At 36.6% G+C, this 20,279-nt stretch overlaps 3 protein-coding genes across 4 annotated transcripts in view; 1 reads left to right on the top strand and 2 right to left on the bottom strand.

Moving 5' to 3' along the window:
- The window catches only part of LOC118280188 (uncharacterized), an 87,428-nt gene extending 67,406 nt beyond the window's left edge, over window positions 1-20,022 (bottom strand). Inside the window, exon 1 of the mRNA XM_050702023.1 lies at window positions 19,556-20,022. Coding sequence (XP_050557980.1) covers window positions 19,556-19,586 — 31 coding nt within the window. The 5' untranslated portion in view covers window positions 19,587-20,022. The remainder of the gene's footprint in view (window positions 1-19,555) is intronic.
- LOC118280349 (uncharacterized) overlaps window positions 1-20,279 on the bottom strand; it is a 180,825-nt gene that overhangs the window by 8,668 nt on the left and 151,878 nt on the right. The gene's annotated exons all lie outside the window — the stretch shown is intronic.
- Window positions 5,722-10,651, top strand: LOC118280239 (ecdysone oxidase). Its single transcript, XM_050702052.1, has 4 exons — window positions 5,722-5,817; window positions 5,948-6,094; window positions 7,537-7,670; window positions 7,818-10,651. Exons 2-4 carry the CDS (start codon window positions 5,983-5,985, stop codon window positions 9,309-9,311), a joined length of 1,740 nt encoding a protein of 579 aa, XP_050558009.1. The 5' UTR covers window positions 5,722-5,817; window positions 5,948-5,982; the 3' UTR covers window positions 9,312-10,651.

The raw sequence follows: 20,279 nt of genomic DNA, 5'->3' as shown, positions 1-20,279 counted from the left end.
TACGTGTCTAAAATGTTGTCATTACCTAACTGACGGAGTAAATAGATTTTGAATTTTCATACCCCGTCATCTTCGACTTTATCAACAGTCGTGTCAAAGACATTTTTTTTAATCATCAATATGAGACAACATGGTGCATCAATTTCAAACATAATGTTTTTAATTACATTTCAGTCAGTCTAAAAGTTTAAAACCAATGAGATTATGACATACAATCGTCTGCATATTCAGTTTCGGCGTAACATTCAATAATAATGTGACAGGCAGACATACAGCAGGTATTCCTGTCTCTTGACCTTCTCGCAACGCTCGCTTATCAGCATGTGCCCAACATGCTGATAATTGGAGCGTGGTGCGAGCTGGGAGCGGGAGCGATTTAATCGATATTTTATTTTAATACTAGCTGCTTCCGCGCGGTTTCACCCGCTCTGCTCGGCTCCTATTGGTCATAGCGCGATGTTTTGTAGCCTATAGCCTTCCTCAATAAATGAACTATCCAACACAAAAATAATTATTCAAATCGAACCAGTAGTTCCGGAGATTAGCGCGTTCAAACAAACAAACAAACAAACAAACAATCAAACAAACAAACTCTTCAGCTTTATAATATTATAGATGGGTAATATAGATATCTATATATTAATACGTGATGCAAAAACTTTCGGAACCATTTTACGAAAATTGCGCCGACGTAGGAGCATAAAATTTGGTACACTTATAGTTTATGTGTAGGAGAAGTGAAAAATGCTAATATTTTTCAAAAATAATGCTTATAAAGTACATTAAATCAATAAATAAAACATTACACACACTACCATGCATAGCATAGTATTTCACAAAATGTCAAAATTGACAGACATTGCGATGATATTCTCACGTCTCATATGAAAAGAGGTTTCTCATTGAAGGAGGTTTGGTTATTCATGATGCGCCGGAATATATTAATTTGAATTTCACAAAACTAATAGCAATTTGTTAAATAAAAATTATCCTTGAACGTATGGAAAGTGGTATTGTAAATTAAATCATATATGGTCGAATTTCGACCACTAGGCGACCACTAGTTAGTATAGATGGGTAATTCTTATCTTAATAAAAATTCCAAAATAACTATGTCGATAATAACAATCGCTATTAACGACACATCTACAGCCTATAAGTGGCCATTGCTGACCAAAGGCCTCTTTTCACACGGAGAAGGTTTGAGCATTAATCACCACGCTCGCTCAATTCGGGTTGGCGATTTCAAACTTATAATTATAAATTATAAGCCCAGGTTTCGCGATGTTATCTTTTACCGTTTGTCAGTGGTGTCTAAATAATCTTAGAGAGTACATACATGTTATAACTCGGAAAAAGTCACTTTGGTACTCGCCCCCGCTGATGAATAGTGACCCGCTGCTCATGCATGAGAGTGTGTTAAACCACGTGAGTGTGTCCGGGCCACCACGACTTTCAATTAAATTACTTAACACCAAATCAAAATTAAGAGCACAATTATTAAGACAGGATATTCAAATTATTAGTATTTATAAATATGGCGATTAACGCTTATCGCTTATACCTTAAACCGACCGCTAAAACACAATGCAAAGTAGATAATAGCTGATCTGTTTGTCCATCCTATTGTGCCGGAGTTAGGGCAGGCTGAATTCTGGTACCTTTGTCATTCCTTGACATAATTCACATTATTATCCAATTGAAATGATCGAGGAAGAAATGTGGTAACGTCGAATGTACCTTCTTTTTATTGGGGTAGAGTTTAAATTGCAAGTAATTTGGTATTAGAACTTGAAACGGGATATTTACCATGTACACTTGCAACAGTGCCGAAATATCGGAAACTCATGGAAATAGAAAATCATGGTAAATATCCCGTTTCAAGTTCTAATACTACTGTTAGTGACTATATCAGTTTAAAAAGTAGTTAATTTGATGTTGGACGTAATCTTACTTATATATTATAGGGGCAACTACCCAATTGCTAGCACTGCACCAAATTATCAGCACTCTGAATAAATCGACCAATTCTAAGGTTTTCACTTACTAATTTGGGTTTCCACACTTATAAATAAATAAATGTATGTTTTTGGAATCCTGCTATTGGGAAAATCATACTTTGAGACCTCAAATTTATGGAAATTATGTAAATAAACATTTGTGTCTTGCAGTTTCTTCTCTTTTTGCCTATTTCTTGTGATCGCCGTTAAGGTCACGTGTTTACATTTTATGATATATCGTATCTTTTACAAATTTAATATTGAAACTACTGATTTCTCTGATATTTGAGATAATTTTTGATGATAATCTGAAGAGTAGAATTTGAGGTTTTGGTGATTAATTGGTAAAATAGGTAGTGCTGATAAATGGATCGAATATTTTGTAAATTCTAAATTATCAGCACTGGTGATGATAAATGGAAAAAAGTACATAAATACTAATTTCATATTTTTTAATGTAAATTATGTTTATTTTATGCAAAGAATTGATTTTGCTTTGTAAAACTAGTTTATACCATCAAAATCCAAATGTTAGCATGGTGCTGATAATTGGATCAGAAGCATGCTGATAAATTGGTTTCCCTAGAATATCATCATCTCTTCTTATATCTTTCTATTTATTTTTTCTCTTGTTATTTTTTGTTTTATTACCAGTATTATTAGCAGAGATTTTGTAGATGGTATGCAAGCTACGACAACTTTAGAGATTATTTTAGTAGTGCGTAATTACTATGTCTTGATAATCAACAATATTTACTAACACCAGTCAGATTACAGGACATTTTGATTACTGAAAAACCATCTGAACGGAAAGGTGTTAAAAAGAGATTTACTTGGTCATCGTACGTAGGTAATCGTGCAATAGACCATCGTAATTCATTGTCATGAAATAGACTAAACAATTTAATACGAGAAATGTCAACAAAAGTAGGTATACTTGTGTTTTCATGCGATGGCCAAGTCAATCTATTTTATTTAAAACGTAAAATTAATGTAATATTGATATGATAACAATTTACATTATAACTTAAGACAGAAGGTCTCTTAAGTAGGAACTAAATAAAATAACCGACTTGGTATTACTTACATGGATCTCACATTTTTTTACGGTACATAATAAACTGATGAGGTGCGCGACTTGGATTTTTTTACAGAATGTTTTTGATGGTATCTCACTTCTTTTTGTAGATTCAATTATTTCATTAAACAATAAAATGTAACTACATCAATAACTTTGTAATCTCATACATTTATATGGGTTTACAAAGTTATTGGTGTGATGAAATTGTAACTGTATCAATAACTTTGTAACCCCATACATTTTTATAGGATTACAAAGTTATTGATGCAGTTGATGTATCTAAAAAACTGGACTGAATTTACAAAATATTTGATTTTTCCCCTGATATAGGTACTAAATACTAATTTTATTAAAAAATTTTAAGCTTCTATGTCTGTTAAAAGTACTTTATACTTTTGATGATCTGTCAGTCAGTGACAAAATTTCGAAACTTTAACATGTTATAATTCTTAAAGTAATGGTTAAAATTTAATGAAAATTCAAATATACCATGTTTGTATAATGCCTGCTTAGTATTTGAAAATTCAGGCTTCTTGTTTAATCCACAATGAAGTTATAGGCGGTCGAAATTGGCCTGAATGGCTTCGAGAAAAGGATGGTACGGCCGAGACGCATTTTTTTGCTCGACTTATACAGATAAAAGTATTATTAGATTATAAGTAATTATTTTGTTACCTACTTACTAACTATGTAAAAAATAAATTAAAACAGGTTTTAATAATGTAACTAATTTTTTTTAATGCAATTCCTAACAGTGATAGTGAGGTGCTGATAATTGGGTTGCTCTATGCTAGTAATTGGTGGAGATGGTGCCAGTAAATGGTGACAGACCCATTTTTTATTCTTACTTGTCTAAATAATCTTGGATAGAGGACAATCATGTTTTTCTTTTATTATTGTCTTCCTTATTAAATATTATAACTATAAAATTTACCTTAACGGGTGAAAGCCTTTTTTTCACAATAATAAATTGACTTAAATTAGGACTAACTCTTAAAGTGCTGATAATTGGGTAGTTTACCCTATTATAAATGCGAATGTTTGTGTCTTGTTCCGTATTTTTAACCCCCGACGCAAAAAGAGAGGTGTTATAAGTTTGACGTGTCTGTCTGTCTGTCTGTGGCATCGTAACTCCCGAACGGATGCAGTGACTTCAATTTAGTTTATTTCGTATTAAAGGGGACTTATATGCGAGTGTTCTTAGACATGTTTGATGAAAATCGGTTGAGCCGTTTTAAAGTTATGGGCGGTGAAAGTAACGTAAGCGGGAGATTAACCGAAGGTCTGCAAATATACTGGGATGGGGTCTCAAATGAAACCGCACTGAAAGAAAATATTGAAAGATATAATTTTTTCGTATTAACAAAAATTTAAAATTAATTTTGTAAAAATAAAATTGTGCAAAAAAAAATCAAGTAAAAATACAATATTTATCATTCTTGACCAATTATTGATTTTGAGTTCAGTCAAAATTTATATTTTTTATCATTTCTATCAGTCAATTTTATCGCTTTTAGTCAAAGTTTGAATTCACAAAACTACAAATGATAACTTTAAAACCACAAGTATTGCACAAAATTTTAAGAAACTTTTTTTTTTACATTTAATGGGTCGACGTTTGGCCGCTATCTCACCTGATGGTAAGTGACGATGCGGCCTACGATGGAGCACGTCTGCCCATAAGCAACCTATTCACTCGGGCTTTGAAGGCCTTACACTTTCTCATTCATTATTGATTCATGACTGATTTTGCTCAGAACCTAATATAAATAATACTTTTTATTATATACAGTCCTTTTCCATATAGAACACAATAGAATTGTATTATTTTTTAGTCTAATTCCATTAATCATTTATTATTTTGAATTATTTAATAGATAATTATAAAAATAATTAAATTACTTAAAGGATTTATACAACGTGTAACAAAAAGGGGGTATACATATCAAGTACACGGCTTCTAGATAACATAACAAACGATACGGTAAGGGTTTTTTAAACTAATTTTTTCATGGTACCAAGTTATGAATTTTTCAAATCGCGCCGCCGCGTGATTCAAAATTAGGTAGACAGGTACTAGGCGATCAGATTTACTGAATAAATGTTTCGTAACATTAGCGAATGATCCCTGTAGTGTTTTGACACGTTTGTATGATTTGAAATCAAGAACTATGCGATACCAAGTATTTGGTACCAATATTTTTTTTAACGTATTTTAGGCTGAAACTTTGTGTTGAGATTCTATTCAACCTGTATTCATCAGGGCTTCTTGATGTATATGGGTATTTTGTTACACGTTGTATATAGAAGTATATTGGTAAAACATGTACGTACACTCATGTATGGTATAAACCCAGGTCCTGGCTTGATAATTCTCCGACAGTTGCGTGGGTACTGAACTTGCGTATTTTAAATAATTCTAAATTAAATATTTGACTGAATATAATGACAAAATAATAATAAATTATTTGTCAAAATAATTATAATGGATCATTTCATTACCTTGAATTTTTTGCCGTAATAGAATCCACATTGTAATTAAAAAATGAACGTGATAAAAAATTGTTTTCGTAATGAAAATAATTAGCTAGTTATTTATTATACCTAGATATTTTTTTCTTTAATATAGATTCTGTATATAACAGAATGACCGTAAAATATTTCATTTACTTAGTAAATCCTATACGTTCAGTCGTAAGTCATTGCGATTTAAAAATAATGTATCGACTTTGATTTCATTTTTTTTTTAAATCATTTATTCATTAAAGTTTACATATTTAACTTTTACATCAAAAATCGCCAAACTGTATTACAGTTTGTTGGCGATACTATTACTGTTGAAATCAATTATTAATATCAAATTATTAATATTACTGTTGAAATCAATTTATATCAAGAACAATGAATGCTGCTGCCGCTTTCAAGACAGTGGAGATTTTGCAAAATGCATTTAGAATATTGGCATATTTGCATCTCACAGACTATTTGTGGCCACATCAGGCTACCGTTCATGGTGAGTCTTTTAAAATATTTCTGTACATTTTTACAGCACCTCAAAACAATCTATAGTTTCTACATCTCTATATATAAAAATCAATTGCTGTTCGTTAGTCTCACTAAAACTCGAGAACTGGTGAACCGATTTGGGTAATTTTGGTCTTGAATTATTTGTGCAAGTCCAGAGCAAGTCTAAAAGGTGAGAAAAAAAAATTTTTTGAGACAGTACGAAGTTTGCCGGGTCAGCTAATTATTCAATATATTTAACCGACTTCCCAAAAAGCAGGAGGTTTTCAATTCGGCCGTTATATATTTTGTTCTATGTATGTACACCGATTATATAGAAGTTTTTGAGCGATTTGCGTGATTTATTTTTTAATTTGACGCGGATTAACTGAAATATGGTCCCATCAAAATTTGTTTACCGTACATATGCTATTCTATATTATTATGTTATTCTATATTATACTCCCACACAATACATTATTCCTTGCCGGACTACCGCCATGGGATTTGGAGGCGAAGGTGCTCGCGCGCGTCTTCAGTTTGCGCGCCGACGCGCGTCGCCGGGGCGAAACTCCACTGCCGCGCCAGATAAGTGCGTGGCGGGATGAGCTCCGGCGCGATGTCATGGCGGAATGGCAGCAACGACTGTCGCAACCGAGGGCTGGGCTCGCTGTCATCGCAGCGGTAAGTCCCCTCTTTGAGGAGTGGCTAGAGAGGCGCCACGGCGTCCTCACCTACCGCCTGACGCAGGTGCTTACCGGACATGGGAGTTTCGGTAGGTTCCTGTTCCTTATTGGGCGGGAGGAAACGCCCGGGTGTCATCTCTGCGAGGACCGCCCGGAGGACACGGTAGAACATACAGTGGCGGTGTGTCCTGCGTGGGCTGAGCACCGCCAAGTCCTCAGGGATGTGGTCGGCGACGGCGACCTCTCACGTCCGGCATTGGTACAAGCCATGGTGCGGAGCGAGAGGGACAGGGATGTCGTCTCCTCCTTCTGCGAAGCAGTCATGCTAGCTAAGGAGGAGGCGGGACGCGTGAGAGAACAAACCTCCTCACGCCCCAGCCGTCGCGAGAGACACTCCGGGCGTTGGGGATCGCGAGGCGATCTCCAGCCACCGTAAGTGCGGGTCTGCGGACGGCGAGCAAGGGTAGCTCGCCGCCCGACCAGAACCAGACCCGTGCGTGCGGCGCGTCGCGTTCCGCGCGCGCCTTAAAGAGCCATCAGACCACCACAGATGGAGCCCAGTGGGGCTGATGCCTGATCTGGAGCTGCGGGGCTCCGGTTCGAAAAGCAGGAGTAGGAACGGGGTGGTTTTTAGTCAGTAAGAGTCTGACACTCCCTCTCGTCTCGCCCAAGACGAGAAAAGTCATTGGATGATTTTCCCCCCTCAAAAAAAAAAACACAATACATTATATTAGATGTAAATTATTTATATTAACATTGATTGCAGATGGACCTAGTTACGACTTTATAGTGGTCGGCGGTGGTACAGCAGGAAGTGTCATTGCTAACAGACTCTCAGAAATCGAGCACATCAATGTTCTACTCATCGAAGCTGGTGGTAATCCTCCTTTTGAATCAGATGTGAGTACTTCTGTTTTGTATCTTTATCTAGGTCGCGAGTTATTCATTCGCTTTTTAATAAATCTTGTGTCATAACTTAATGTATTCAGTAAATATATACCAGGTATTTAAGTAGGGGTTTTAATAAAATATTATTTTAAATTCCAGCTTCCTGGTGTTCCAATTCTTATGGAAAAATCTCGCTACGATTGGAACTATACAGCAGGACTCGACGGATTTGATGAATCTTGTCGTCTCAAGCCTTCTTACGAAGTAATTCTGGGGAAAATGTTAGGTGGTACCAGCTCCATGAATTACATGATTTATAATAGAGGAAAGCCTAAAGACTACGACTCTTGGGCTGAAATATCTAACGATGCTACATGGAAATGGGAAAATGTCTTACCATATTTTATAAAATCTTCCAAAATAAAAGACGCAAAAATTCTTCAGTCAGTTGACAAAAAATATTATGGAACTGATGGATTACTACAAATTACTAGAGATCGCCGCGAAGGAATAGACACATTTTTAGATGCCTACCGGGAACTTGGACATGATACATTCCTCGATTTCAATGAAAATAACATTTTAGGTTTTTCTCCGCACATGTTTATGATAGCCGACAGATCCCGCCAAAGTTCGGCTTACGCATTCCTATCGCCAATTAAAAATCGGCGCAACCTTCATGTATTGAAAAATACACTCGTAACTAAAATCTTGTTTGACAAAAATAAAAAAGCTGTCGGTGTAGAAGTTCTTACTGAAGATCGTAAAACGATGACATTGAAAGCTAAAAAAGAAGTTATTGTATCGGCTGGAGTAATGAATACTCCTAAACTGCTAATGTTGTCAGGTGTTGGGCCAGAGGAACATCTGAAAGGGAAAAACATTGAGGTGGTTTCAAATTTACCTGTAGGAGAAAATCTACAAGAGCATATGAGTGCTGTTATAGTCGTCAATATGGAAACAATAATTGATCCGCCAGAACCCAGTCCTTATGAAATGCCTGGATTCTCGTTTTCAGGCTATGTATCAGTGAATCAATCTTCTAACAATCCTGATTACCAGCAAACTACGTATGTAACTACGCCAGAAGTTATATTATACTACTGCACTTTTACATTCCAATTAAGTGATGAAGTTTGCAACAATATCTTTAAACAAAATGTTAAAAGACTTCAAGCGATTAATTTTATAATTAATATTAATCCAAAATCACGAGGAAAAGTCCTCTTGAAAAGTGCTAATCCTGAAGACCCTCCAGTTATTAATACTGGATTCTTTTCAAATAAGGACGATATTGAAGATCTAGTAGATTATGTATTAGACTATCTTAAGGTGTTGAATACGACGTATTTAACGAACATTGGTGCAGAGTTAGTTGAAGCAATTCCTAGATGTAATGAATTTGGGAAGGAAACAAGAGAGTTCTGGCGTTGTTACATTCCGTGTGTGTCTGCTGGGCTTAGTCAACTGACCAGTACATGTCCCATGGGCACTGTTGTTGATGGCAGGTTGCGAGTCCATGGTGTGAAAGGTCTGCGTGTAGCTGATGCCAGTGTGATGCCCACAATAACTAGAGGGAATCCAATGGCTGCTGTTATAATGATTGGCGAAAAAGTATCCGATATGATAAAACAGGACAATAATTTGATTTAAAATTTGTATTAGTCGTTAAATAAAAAATTAAATTAAAAATTAAAAAAACCCCCGACATAAAAACTTAATTTCCCTTTAAAAAGTAAAAAATAATAAAAGAAACTTAATCTTAAAGTACCTAAGAATGTACTAATAATTCTAAAAAAAAAAAATACGTCGCGTTGGGGGACCGCTCCTAATTATTTCTTACTTATCTACGAAAATAGAAATATAGCGGCGCGGGCGGCGGTGTACAGTCCGTATGAATGCGGTCCCCCAACGAGACGTATTTTTTTTTTAGAATTATTAGTACATTCTTAGGTACTTTAAGATTAAGTTTCTTTTATTATTTTTTACTTTTTAAAGGGAAATTAAGTTTTTATGTCGGGGGTTTTTTAAATTTTTAATTTAATTTTTTATTTTATACTTTTTATAGGTAGGTTAGGTTAAGTTAGGCTTAGTACATTACATATAACGGGTGTCCCAACAAGAACGCAAGATTTAAATTTGGCGGCATTCGAAGTGTCATTGTTTGACATTTGAACAAGTGTTGTTGTTAGTTAGTATAAGGTACGAGGTTACTAAAAATGGAGCGCTACACGATTGAAAATGAGGCAGGTCAAGCGCAAACAGTCAATGATGGTGTTCGGTATCGTAAAATCATAACCAGTTTTTTCGTACCTCGAATGGAAGAAATGGATTTGGAGGGCATGTGATTTCAACAAGATGGCGCCACATGTCATACAGCCAGAGAAACAATTAAATTGCTGTATCAGTCATGTCCCGGTCGTGTTATTTCACGTTTTCGAGACCAGAATTGGCCGCCTAGATCATGTGATTTATCAACATTACACTTTTTTCTTTTGGGTTTCTTAAAGTCGATGGTTTATGAGAATAAGCCGACGACGACTCAAGCCTTAAAAGGAAATTGGACGCTGTATTAATGAAATACCGCAGCATTTATGTAAAACGGTCAATGAAAATTTCGTCAAAAGATCGCATATGTACCGCAAAGCCGCGGCGGCCATCTGCCCGATGTATTGTTCCATAGATAACCTCATCCTCTCTACTTTACGACATTATAAAGTTTTCACGATTTTTTTTTAAATATCTGCGTTTTATCTAAAATTTAAATCTTGCGTTCTTGTTGGGACACCCTATACTTACTATAATTTCGATTCTTGTTAAGGTAAAGATTACATCTAAGGTCAAGCTCGTTCGCTTTTATTTATTTATTTTTTGACTTATTAATTACTAGTTTTTGTTTAAGTAGGCTAAAGATTACATTGGTGCAAGATTTTTTATAAAAAAACGTTAAATTAAAAATTGTATATTTTTGTTATTAAATTTTTAATTTATTTTTTTTGTTTTTTAATTTTTTGCTATTTTTTTTTATTTTTGTTGATACGAAAAAATAATATCTTTCAATATCTTTCAATGCGGTTTAATTTGAGACCCCATCCCAGTATATTTGCAAACCTTCGGCTAATCTCCCCACTTTCACCGCCCATAACTTTAAAACTCAACCGATTTTCATCAAACATGTCTAAGAACACTCGCACATAAGTCCCCTTTCATACAAAAAAAAACTAAATTGAAATCACTGCATCCGTTCGGGAGTTATGATGCCACAGACAGACAGACAGACAGACAGACACGTCAAACTTATAACACCCCTCTTTTTGCGTCGGGGGTTAAAAATATGGTATGGTATAACCCTATGGTATTATATTTATATGATTTTATTAATTTTTCACATAGAACTGCCGTCCGTATTCATGCGGTCCCCCAACGCGACGTATTTTTTTTTTAATTATTAGTACATTCTTAGGTACTTTAAAATGAAGTTTCTTTTATTATTTTTTACTTTTTAAAGGGAAATTAAGTTTTTATGTCGGGGTTTTATTAAATTTTTAATTTAATTGTTACTCAATCACGTAAAAAAGGCTGAAGGGATAGAGACAAGGCAGCTACGGTCTCTGACAAACCTTTTAATCCGCGATTTTCAACCCGCCTGCTAAGCCTAAAAATTATGCTGCGGACTGCCTAGCGGGTTACCAGGGCTTCAGTTTAAAAAGCAGGTCTGACACTCCCTCTCGCCTCGCATAAGGCGAGAGAAGTCATTAGATGATTTTCCTCCCTCAAAAAAGCCTAAAAATTATAGCAAACCTTCTTACGTAGAGGAAGCCCATAATCTGGAATGATGATCTAATGCTAGTCATTGACGATACCACTCCCATTTCGACTAGACTGCACGGTTGGTGCGGTGGCTGGGCAACTGCCGCGCAACGGGTAGCGGGTTCGATTCCCGCACGGAGCAACTCTTTGTGTGATCCACAAATTGTTGTTTCGGGTCTGGGTGTCATGTGTATGTGAACTTGTATGTTTGTAAACGCACCCACGACACAGGAGAAAATCCTAAATTATAATTCTAACATTTCTTCTAACATTAAATGTCTTGTAACAGAAAGCGATCCTGGTACAACTACGCAATAAGTGTCTAATTCTCTATTTCCTAAGTAAATCTAGGTCAGTACTTAGTATTTGACCAGATGCTGTATGTCAGTATTGTACATAAGTATAGTGATATATTAAACCAGTGCGTCCGGCGCGTTGTGTTCCGCGCGTGCTGCAAAAAGCCATTAGACCACCACAGATGGGGCCCAGTAGGTCTGATGCCTGATCCAGAACTGTAGACTAACGAGCGGCTTTACCAGGGCTCCGGCTTGAAAAGCAGGAGCAGGAACGGGGTGGTTTTAGTCAGTTAAGAGTCTGACCAATAGTGGTCAACATTTTTTTTTATATTATTATTAAGCCGGTAAACGAGCAGACGGATCATTGTCCCATAGGTAGTTACTAGGGTTTGCTCAACCAAAGTCATAGCTCATAGAAAACCGGCGTGAAACAATACTAGACTTTTGACTGCACAGTTGGCGCGGTGGCTGGGCAACTGGCCGCCGTGCAATGTGTCGCGGGTTCGATTCCCGCACGGAACAACTCTTTGTGTAATCCACAAATTGTTGTTTCGGGTCTGGGTATCATGTGCATGTGAAATTGTATGTTTGTAAACGCACCCACGACACAGGAGAAAATCCTAATGTGGGGCAACGTTTCTTTAAAAAAAAAAAAAAAAACTCGCGTTGTGTTTCGCCGTGCGAGTGATGTTACCTAAGGCCCAATCTTCTCCATCATCGTATACCATCAGAGGCGTTACAAGTGTGCCTGCCTTTTGAGGGGTTAGGAATTTAAGGGTTGTTGGGGAATCGGGGATTGGGAAGATTGGGAAAGGGGTAGTTAATTGGGATTCCAGTAACCTCAGTCGCACAACGAAACACGACGCAAGCGTTGTTTCACGTCGGTTTTCTTTGAGGCCGTGATGTCACTCCGGTCGAGCCAGCCCATTTGTGCTGAAGTATGGCTCTCCCACACTTCATTCACACATACATTCGTGCCGAAGTACGAACGTACCACCGGATGGGAAGCACTGACGTTGATATAACCAGGGCAGGAGTAATAAGAAAATATTACGTCGTATTTAACTATAACTATGTATTATTTCATCTTTGTCATTTCATATAACTATAAATAGCATTGGACCATATATCCTAATTATAATTCCGTCATACAGCATCCATTATCTTTCTGTATCGAGCTTAAATTATACGTAAAACGTGTTCTGGTATTACTCTTTCTAATTATTTGATAGTGTGGTATTATAAATAAATACTTCAACATTTATCTGTATAACTATGTAAACAAAAAAATGTCTGGTACAAGTTATCGGTTATAACTCGAAAACGGCTGGATTTTTTTTAGTATCGAATAGTTTTTTTTAGTATAGACTAAATAGAACACTTAATTTAGCTAGGTTCTCGAAATATGAAAACAATTTTCTTATGTCTAGGTTATTTACTTCATCAAGTAATATTAATTACCGTACTTAAAAAGGTTAATAAAATTAAGTAACTAACTATGTGTCTTTGAATTTTAAATACCTACCGTACCTAACTAGATTTCTATTGTTTTATTAGTTAACTATTCAATTTCAAAATGTTTTTTTCTCATGGCCTTGTGTCCGCGATTTTTTGTACAATTGGTGACTGATTATATTCTGAATTCTTTGTCATTATCATCGTCAACAACCTATCAGTCCTCTGCTAGACTATGGACCTCCTCTTTAAGTGTGGGAGAGCCATGCTTCGGCACGAATGGGCCGGCTCGACCGGAGTGATACCACGGCCTCACAGAAAACCGATGTTTAACAACGCTTGCGTTGTGTTTCGTTGTGTAAATTAGCTTAACGGGGGCCTAATTGCACCTTCCCCTATCTTCCCAAACTCCGATTTCTCAATAACACTTAAATTCCAAACCCCCAAAAGGCCGGCAACGCACTTATAATGCCTCTGGTGTTTCGGGTGTCCATGGGCGGCGGCGATTGCTTACCATCATGTGATCCGTCTGCTCGTTTACCGGCTTAATACCATAAAAAACATTTATAACAGGGTTTGCTATTATCTCCTCTGACCACGTTTACCGATCGCGATCGCAGTTTAAAAGGTTCAGGTTTATCAGAGAGCGCTGCTGCTTGGTCTCTGTCAAATGTGTAGTCTCCTAGTCGGGTCTACAACACCTTTTTTTTGAGGGGGGAAAGTCATCCAATTGACTGCACGGTTGGTGCGGTGGCTGGGCAACTGGCTGCCGCGCAACGGGTAGCGGGTTCGATTCCCGCACGGAGCAACTCTTTTTGTGATCCACAAATTGTTGTTTCGGGTCTGGGTGTCATGTGTATGTGAACTTGTATGTTTGTAAACACACCCACGACACATGAGAAAATCCTAGTGTGGGGCAAAGTTTAAAAAAAAATTATATACACGTATGGGAAGAATATGGAAGGTGACTAATGCATTTTATTATGCGCTTAAATTAAAACTGAATAAATGCAATTTGGTTACAAAAATCATCCGAAAATGACACATAACTAGCTTCGCAGAATCCTCTAAAACGTGTTTAAGATCATTTTATTTATTTTTATTTTTAGATGTATCGGTTGCGAAACTAGTTGGGATTCTCGTTTTGGTCCGCAGTTTTGTACCTGTTCGTAACATCGCAGATTTTATTATGCTTTTTGAGAAAGATGTGCTATGCTACGTGCGTGGATGCGTTTGGCTTCCATCGATCATATTCATTGGTGCACATAGTTTAGCGCTGGAGGAAACGGGTTCAACTACGATATGTTTTTGTATGGAAACATGTGTGCTATGAATGCGTGCTATGGATGGTTTCCCTACAATTGATATATCACATACTCGAGCTGCGCATCTTCCTCTTGCAATAGGCTACTTTCCTACTAGTCAAATTCAATACTTTTTTCGAAACGTCAAAAACGATATTTTCTATTAACTTTGTATGAAAAAGTGCGTTATGACGTCATAAGTTTTTGACGTCAAATAGCAGACTTATTACTAGAAATTTAGCTAGAAAAAATCGAAAATTAAATAGTTCATCAAATTTATGAATGAGAGTGTGATTATTTTTTAATAACTATTTTATTGTATTGAAAAGTTGTAATAATTTATTTTTGACCGAGGATAGTACCCAATTACTTTGCGACCTATTTTTATGGCGCATCTTCCTCGCACAGATACACAGCTTAATATCAGTCAATCCTAATATCAGTGGAAACGGTCACATAGTTTCACAGCTTAGTTATTACATTCCGACAAGCTGCAGACTACCTAACAGGTTAAGCAGGAGTAGGAGGGGAGTAGTTATTAGTCAGTAAGAGCCTGACACTCTCTCTCGCCTCGCCCAAGACGGGAGAAGTCATTGGATGACTCCCTCACGCAAATAAAAAGTCCATTAAAAAGATCAGAATATTTTTATAGCGTATTGGCCATGGCCACTCTCAGTACTAGAGGAGTGTAGACTGCCTCATTGGCCGAGTGGTTGCAAGTGCGACTGCCGGGCAAGGGGTCTCGGGTTCGATTCCTGGGTCGGGCGAAGTATTACTGGACTTTTTTCGGTTTTTCGAAAGTTTCTCAGTAGTAGCACGGAGTCTGGAAATGTGCCCGGTATATGGCAATAGGCTCACCACCTATTACATGGGACTTACAACACAAATTGTGAAAAGTGGGTCTACACAGTGGCATTACGTGTCATAATGTGCACCTCTGCCTACCCCTTCGGGGATTGAAGGTGTGACGATATATATGTATGTATGTTTATTTATCAGGCTGATAGTAATAGGGGGCGAGCCTGTCGACAAATCCGCAAAATTCCAGATTTAACGCGTAACTAGTTATCTCCGAGAATTGGAAATTCCAATAATATTTTGTCCGACTTGCGTAGGTAATGTATTTGTATTATTATACTGTATTTGTATTATTATACTGTATTTGTATTATTATACTGTACAGTAGAAGCTCCTTATTCGCGCTTCCTTCATTCGCGGTTTCACTATTCGCGGATTGAAAAATTGCGACCCAATATACCCATATTCGCGGTCTAAAATTTCTTTATTCGCGGATCGAATCGAAATATCGGTGCGTAACCTAAAAAAATACATTCGCTATCCTTTGTCAACGCGTCAGTAGAAGGATAAAAAAATAAAATAGACCTTATTACAGCTACGTCTAGATTGTGACTTCTGCCTAAACCTAGTGTGACCTAAACCTGATGATAATAATATTATCTTCAGGCAATCTGTATGATCAGAAAGTTCAATTAAACATTTTTTTTATCTACTATTTGCTTCTTAATTTCGTCATCTAGGAACGTATCCCCTATAACCCCATACAAATTACCATTCCATATTCACGGTTTCTGTATTCGCGGCATATTTACGGAACGCATGCCCCGCGAATAAGGAGCTTCTACTGTATTTGTATTATAAGTTTGGAACCACATACAGATATATATTTGCCGGCTCGAATAAACCAACCAATCAGAGCGCCGAGCGCTCTCATTTTGATTACTTTAAACGTAAAGCAAACTCATAGTTACTAAGAGTATAGATTAAACTATAGTTACTCTTAAAAAACTAAATAAACATTAGGTCTTTAGTAAGTGTTTAAAATATTCTATGCCTAACCATCCACTGTAAACTAGTTAGGCATAATATTAAACCTAGACGCAAGCTAAGTTGTACCTAAGTCACGACTCACGACGCTTCTCAATCATGATCGGAATCAAACCCGTTTTGGTATTTATAAGTTTGCAGTAGAGCTACGTACTTATGTTTTTTATATATGATAGATATCTTACTTATATACAATGTGATAGGGGTGAGACTTCTAACCCGTTAAGGCTGAGTCGGGGTCGGGGGGTCGAAGGGGTCGAATCCCCTCCCCCTAAAAATGATGGCTAACTATTTTAATATTTTTTTTACTTTTTTTGATATAAAAGGTTGTATTCGTCGTAGAAACAAAAAAAAAAACGACAAACGGTAGCTAATAACCTTGGCTAACTAATTCATTACTTTTTTCATATGTTTGATAATGTTTTGGTGAGAAAAAAAAATCATTTGTGAATTATTTTTACCGAAAAATCACTATTTTCCAATATTTTCAACTAGGGGTTCAATCCCCCATATTATTTTTTTGTCGATAAAATTAGATGTAGTACTCAGCCTTAACGGGTTAGAAGTCCCACACCTATCACATTGTATAATCTTATAGCAAAATCCGGTAAAGAAATAACATCGTGAGGAAACTTTTTTTTTGAGGGGTAAAATCATTTAATGACTTCTCTTGACTGAAGACTCTTACTGACTAAAAACTATCCACTCCTGCTTTTCGAGCCGGAGCCCCGGTAACCCGCTGGGTAGTCCGCATGTTGACTTCATATTTTTTTTTTATTTTTTTTTTTTATTTATTGATTTACATCAGGCATGTTCATATGTGCCATGTAGGTAGTTAGGTAGTAGGTAGTCGACTGCACGTTTGGTGCGGTGGCTGGGCAACTGGCTGCCGCGCAACGGGTAGCGGGTTCGATTCCCGCACGGAACAACTCTTTGTGTGATCCACAAATTGTTGTTTCGGGTCTGGGTGTCATGTGTATGTGAACTTGTATGTTTGTAAACGCACCCACGACACAAGAGAAAATCCTAGTGTGGGGCAACGTTTTTTTAAATAAAAAAAAAAAAAAAACCTTACTGTAGATCCTGCAGGAGTTGCAGAGGTACGGGAGGTTGTGGCGGGCTTGTCCCATCAAAAAAAAAATGTGCCATGTAGGATTTATGTCGTCATCCATTCATTTTATACGTCGATCGTCTATGTGCGATTACTGTCATTTGTCGCTTGTCATGTATTGCCACAAATTCGTGCACAAATCTAAGCTCAGTGAACTTTTTTATGGTATACGCCGGTAAACGAGCAGACGGATCACCTGATGGTAAGCAATCGCGGCCGCCCATGGACACTCGAAACACCAGAGATAAATCCGTTGCCGGTCTTTTGAGGGTTAAAAATTTAAGGGTTTTTGGGGAATCAGGTTTGGGAAGATTAAGAATGAGGGTAATTGGGCCTCCGGTAACCTCACTCACATAACGAAATACAACGCAAGCGTTGTTTCACGTCGGTTTTCTATTAGGCCGTGGTATAACTCCGGTCGAGCCGGCCCATTCGTACCGAAGCATGGCTCTCCCACACTTAACAGTATTTTGTGAATACAATCACGCTCTTCCTAGGTCTCTGTCTAGAAATAGGTAGCTATGATGTTATAGTTATTTGGTTTTGATTATGTAACTTTTACAAGCATTATAAAGTTGATTCATAATCACTACATAGTATAAAACAAAGTCGCTTTTTCTGTCATGTGTCATGTTGTCCCTATGAACGCTTAAATCTTTAAAACTACGCAACGGATTTTGATGCGGTTTTTTTTAATAGATAGAGTAACTCATGAGGAAGGTTTTTATGTATAATACATGCGTAAAATATCACCATTGTGCCCATGCGAAGCTGGGGCGGGTCGCTAGTCTAATTATAAATTCAGCTCGATAAACTCTTAGGTACGCCTAACTAGAGAGCTGTCGCACTATGTTGTCTATATTAAAAAACCAAGTTTTTGCTAGCTGCTTTCTGCCTCCACCAAAGATGGGGCCCAGTAGAGCTGATGCCTGATCCGGAGCCGCGGACTACCTACGGTGTTTACCGGGGCTCCGGCTCCGGCTCGAAGGGCAGAAGTAGGAACGGGGTGGTTTTTAGTCAGTAAGAGTCTGACTTTCCTTCTCGCCTCGCCTAGGGCGGGGAAATCCGCCTGCGGTTTTGATCGAGAAATAAGAAGACGCGATGTTAGGATGACTCTATGACTCCTGAAAAATGGGCTTTCCAATGGGGAATATTTTTTGCAAATCAGTCCCATAATTTCAGTGCAATAACTATTAACAAACAATACTTATAGTTAATCTTTTCTTTCTTCTTCATCAGTTAACTACGAAAAACGTACTTTATCACGAAGATATAAGAGTCATTTTATGTCACAATTATTATTTGTCTAAAGTAATAATTAGATATAACAAATAACTTAAGATTTTTAATTAAAAACTTAATTTGTAACTTAGACGCAGCAAGCAACGCCATCTAGTATCGAATTATGAACTAAACGAGCGCCTTTGGAAAAAAATATTTGACCTTTTCTTACCTTTTTTTTTAATATTTATAAGTGTGTGTATAGTAATATGCTATTTAAGTTATGATTCATGTTTGTGATTGTAGACAAAAGTGATTTCTTGTTAAGTAAACACAAGGATTTTTTTTTTTGGAATAAACTGCTTGTAATATTTTTATTTGTTTTTCCAAAATACATTGACGTGTGTATATTTTCTATAAATAAAACAAAAGTTGAATAAATATTTAAATTGTGAATAATTATAATAACCAGTTTTAGCATTCTCGCAGAATAATTACTGAAGAAAATAAAAAAAAAACACATTTATATGAAATATATTTTAGCGTCAATTACTCAAATTAACTAAATAACAAAATTAAAAAAGGGGGCAAAATAAGTGTCAATAATAAAAAAAAACAACAAACCAACAAACAATAAGAAATCCGCACATTATTATAAAAAAAAAACAAAACAAACTAAATTAAAAATCAACGCAAATATACCTAAAAAAAACATAAAGAGCAGGCATTAGTTAGAACATTTTGCCACACCGTAACTGTATGCAAATACTACGAATTCCATCGTATGGTCATAGAATTGGACGCATGCAACGAATTTTAATCACCTAACCCTTTTCTATAGAAAGTAGTACTTACTTAGAGGAGACAGTCCTGTTATCACATCCATTTTCCCAATAAAACACAATCAACATATGTTTTTTTGATTCTATAGGGATGTTTCAAACGGTCACCCATTTCTTTAACACTTTTTCGCACATGAAAACAACATAACAAAAGTATTGTGACACATTATTGTACAACTTATAACAGAATGTCACTGATTGTACATTTTTTTCCTGATTTATGATCAAATCACTATCACAATCATAAGACAAGTATCATTCACCCGAGGTTCGCGAGTCGCAATAACGATCACACGTTCCCTTAAACGAAATAGAGAAATCTTCTTGAAACACAACTAAGACTTAGTTAATCCCACTTTAGAATGTTTGTTATAAGTTTATCTATTAGAATTTCACGTCAAAATCACATAAAACTCGTCCCCCGAATCGCACACGACACAAAAACATAAGAAACGTCATTCCACTACGAGCAAACAGGTTTTGTTTTTTTTTTCTTCTCGCTCGAGTACCACGTGACGGTATCGGAGTTTAACGACGTAGTTCGCGGGCGGATAACTAGATGGCATCACGTGTACCATGTCAAATCAGACTCGAATGTAATTAATTTCGTTTGGTTCGTATTAAGATTACTTTTTCACGTGAAACGACCATGGAAATTTTATTAGCGCACTGAATATTTTCGTTTGAAATGAATTTCATTTTATGTTGATTACAAATATCGCCGATAGCGCTCCACC

This window comes from Spodoptera frugiperda, chromosome 21, assembly GCF_023101765.2.
Source record: "Spodoptera frugiperda isolate SF20-4 chromosome 21, AGI-APGP_CSIRO_Sfru_2.0, whole genome shotgun sequence".
Classification (NCBI taxonomy): domain Eukaryota; kingdom Metazoa; phylum Arthropoda; class Insecta; order Lepidoptera; family Noctuidae; genus Spodoptera; species Spodoptera frugiperda.
Note: the sequence above shows the minus strand (reverse complement) of the source record. Positions and strands in the feature narration are given on the sequence as shown.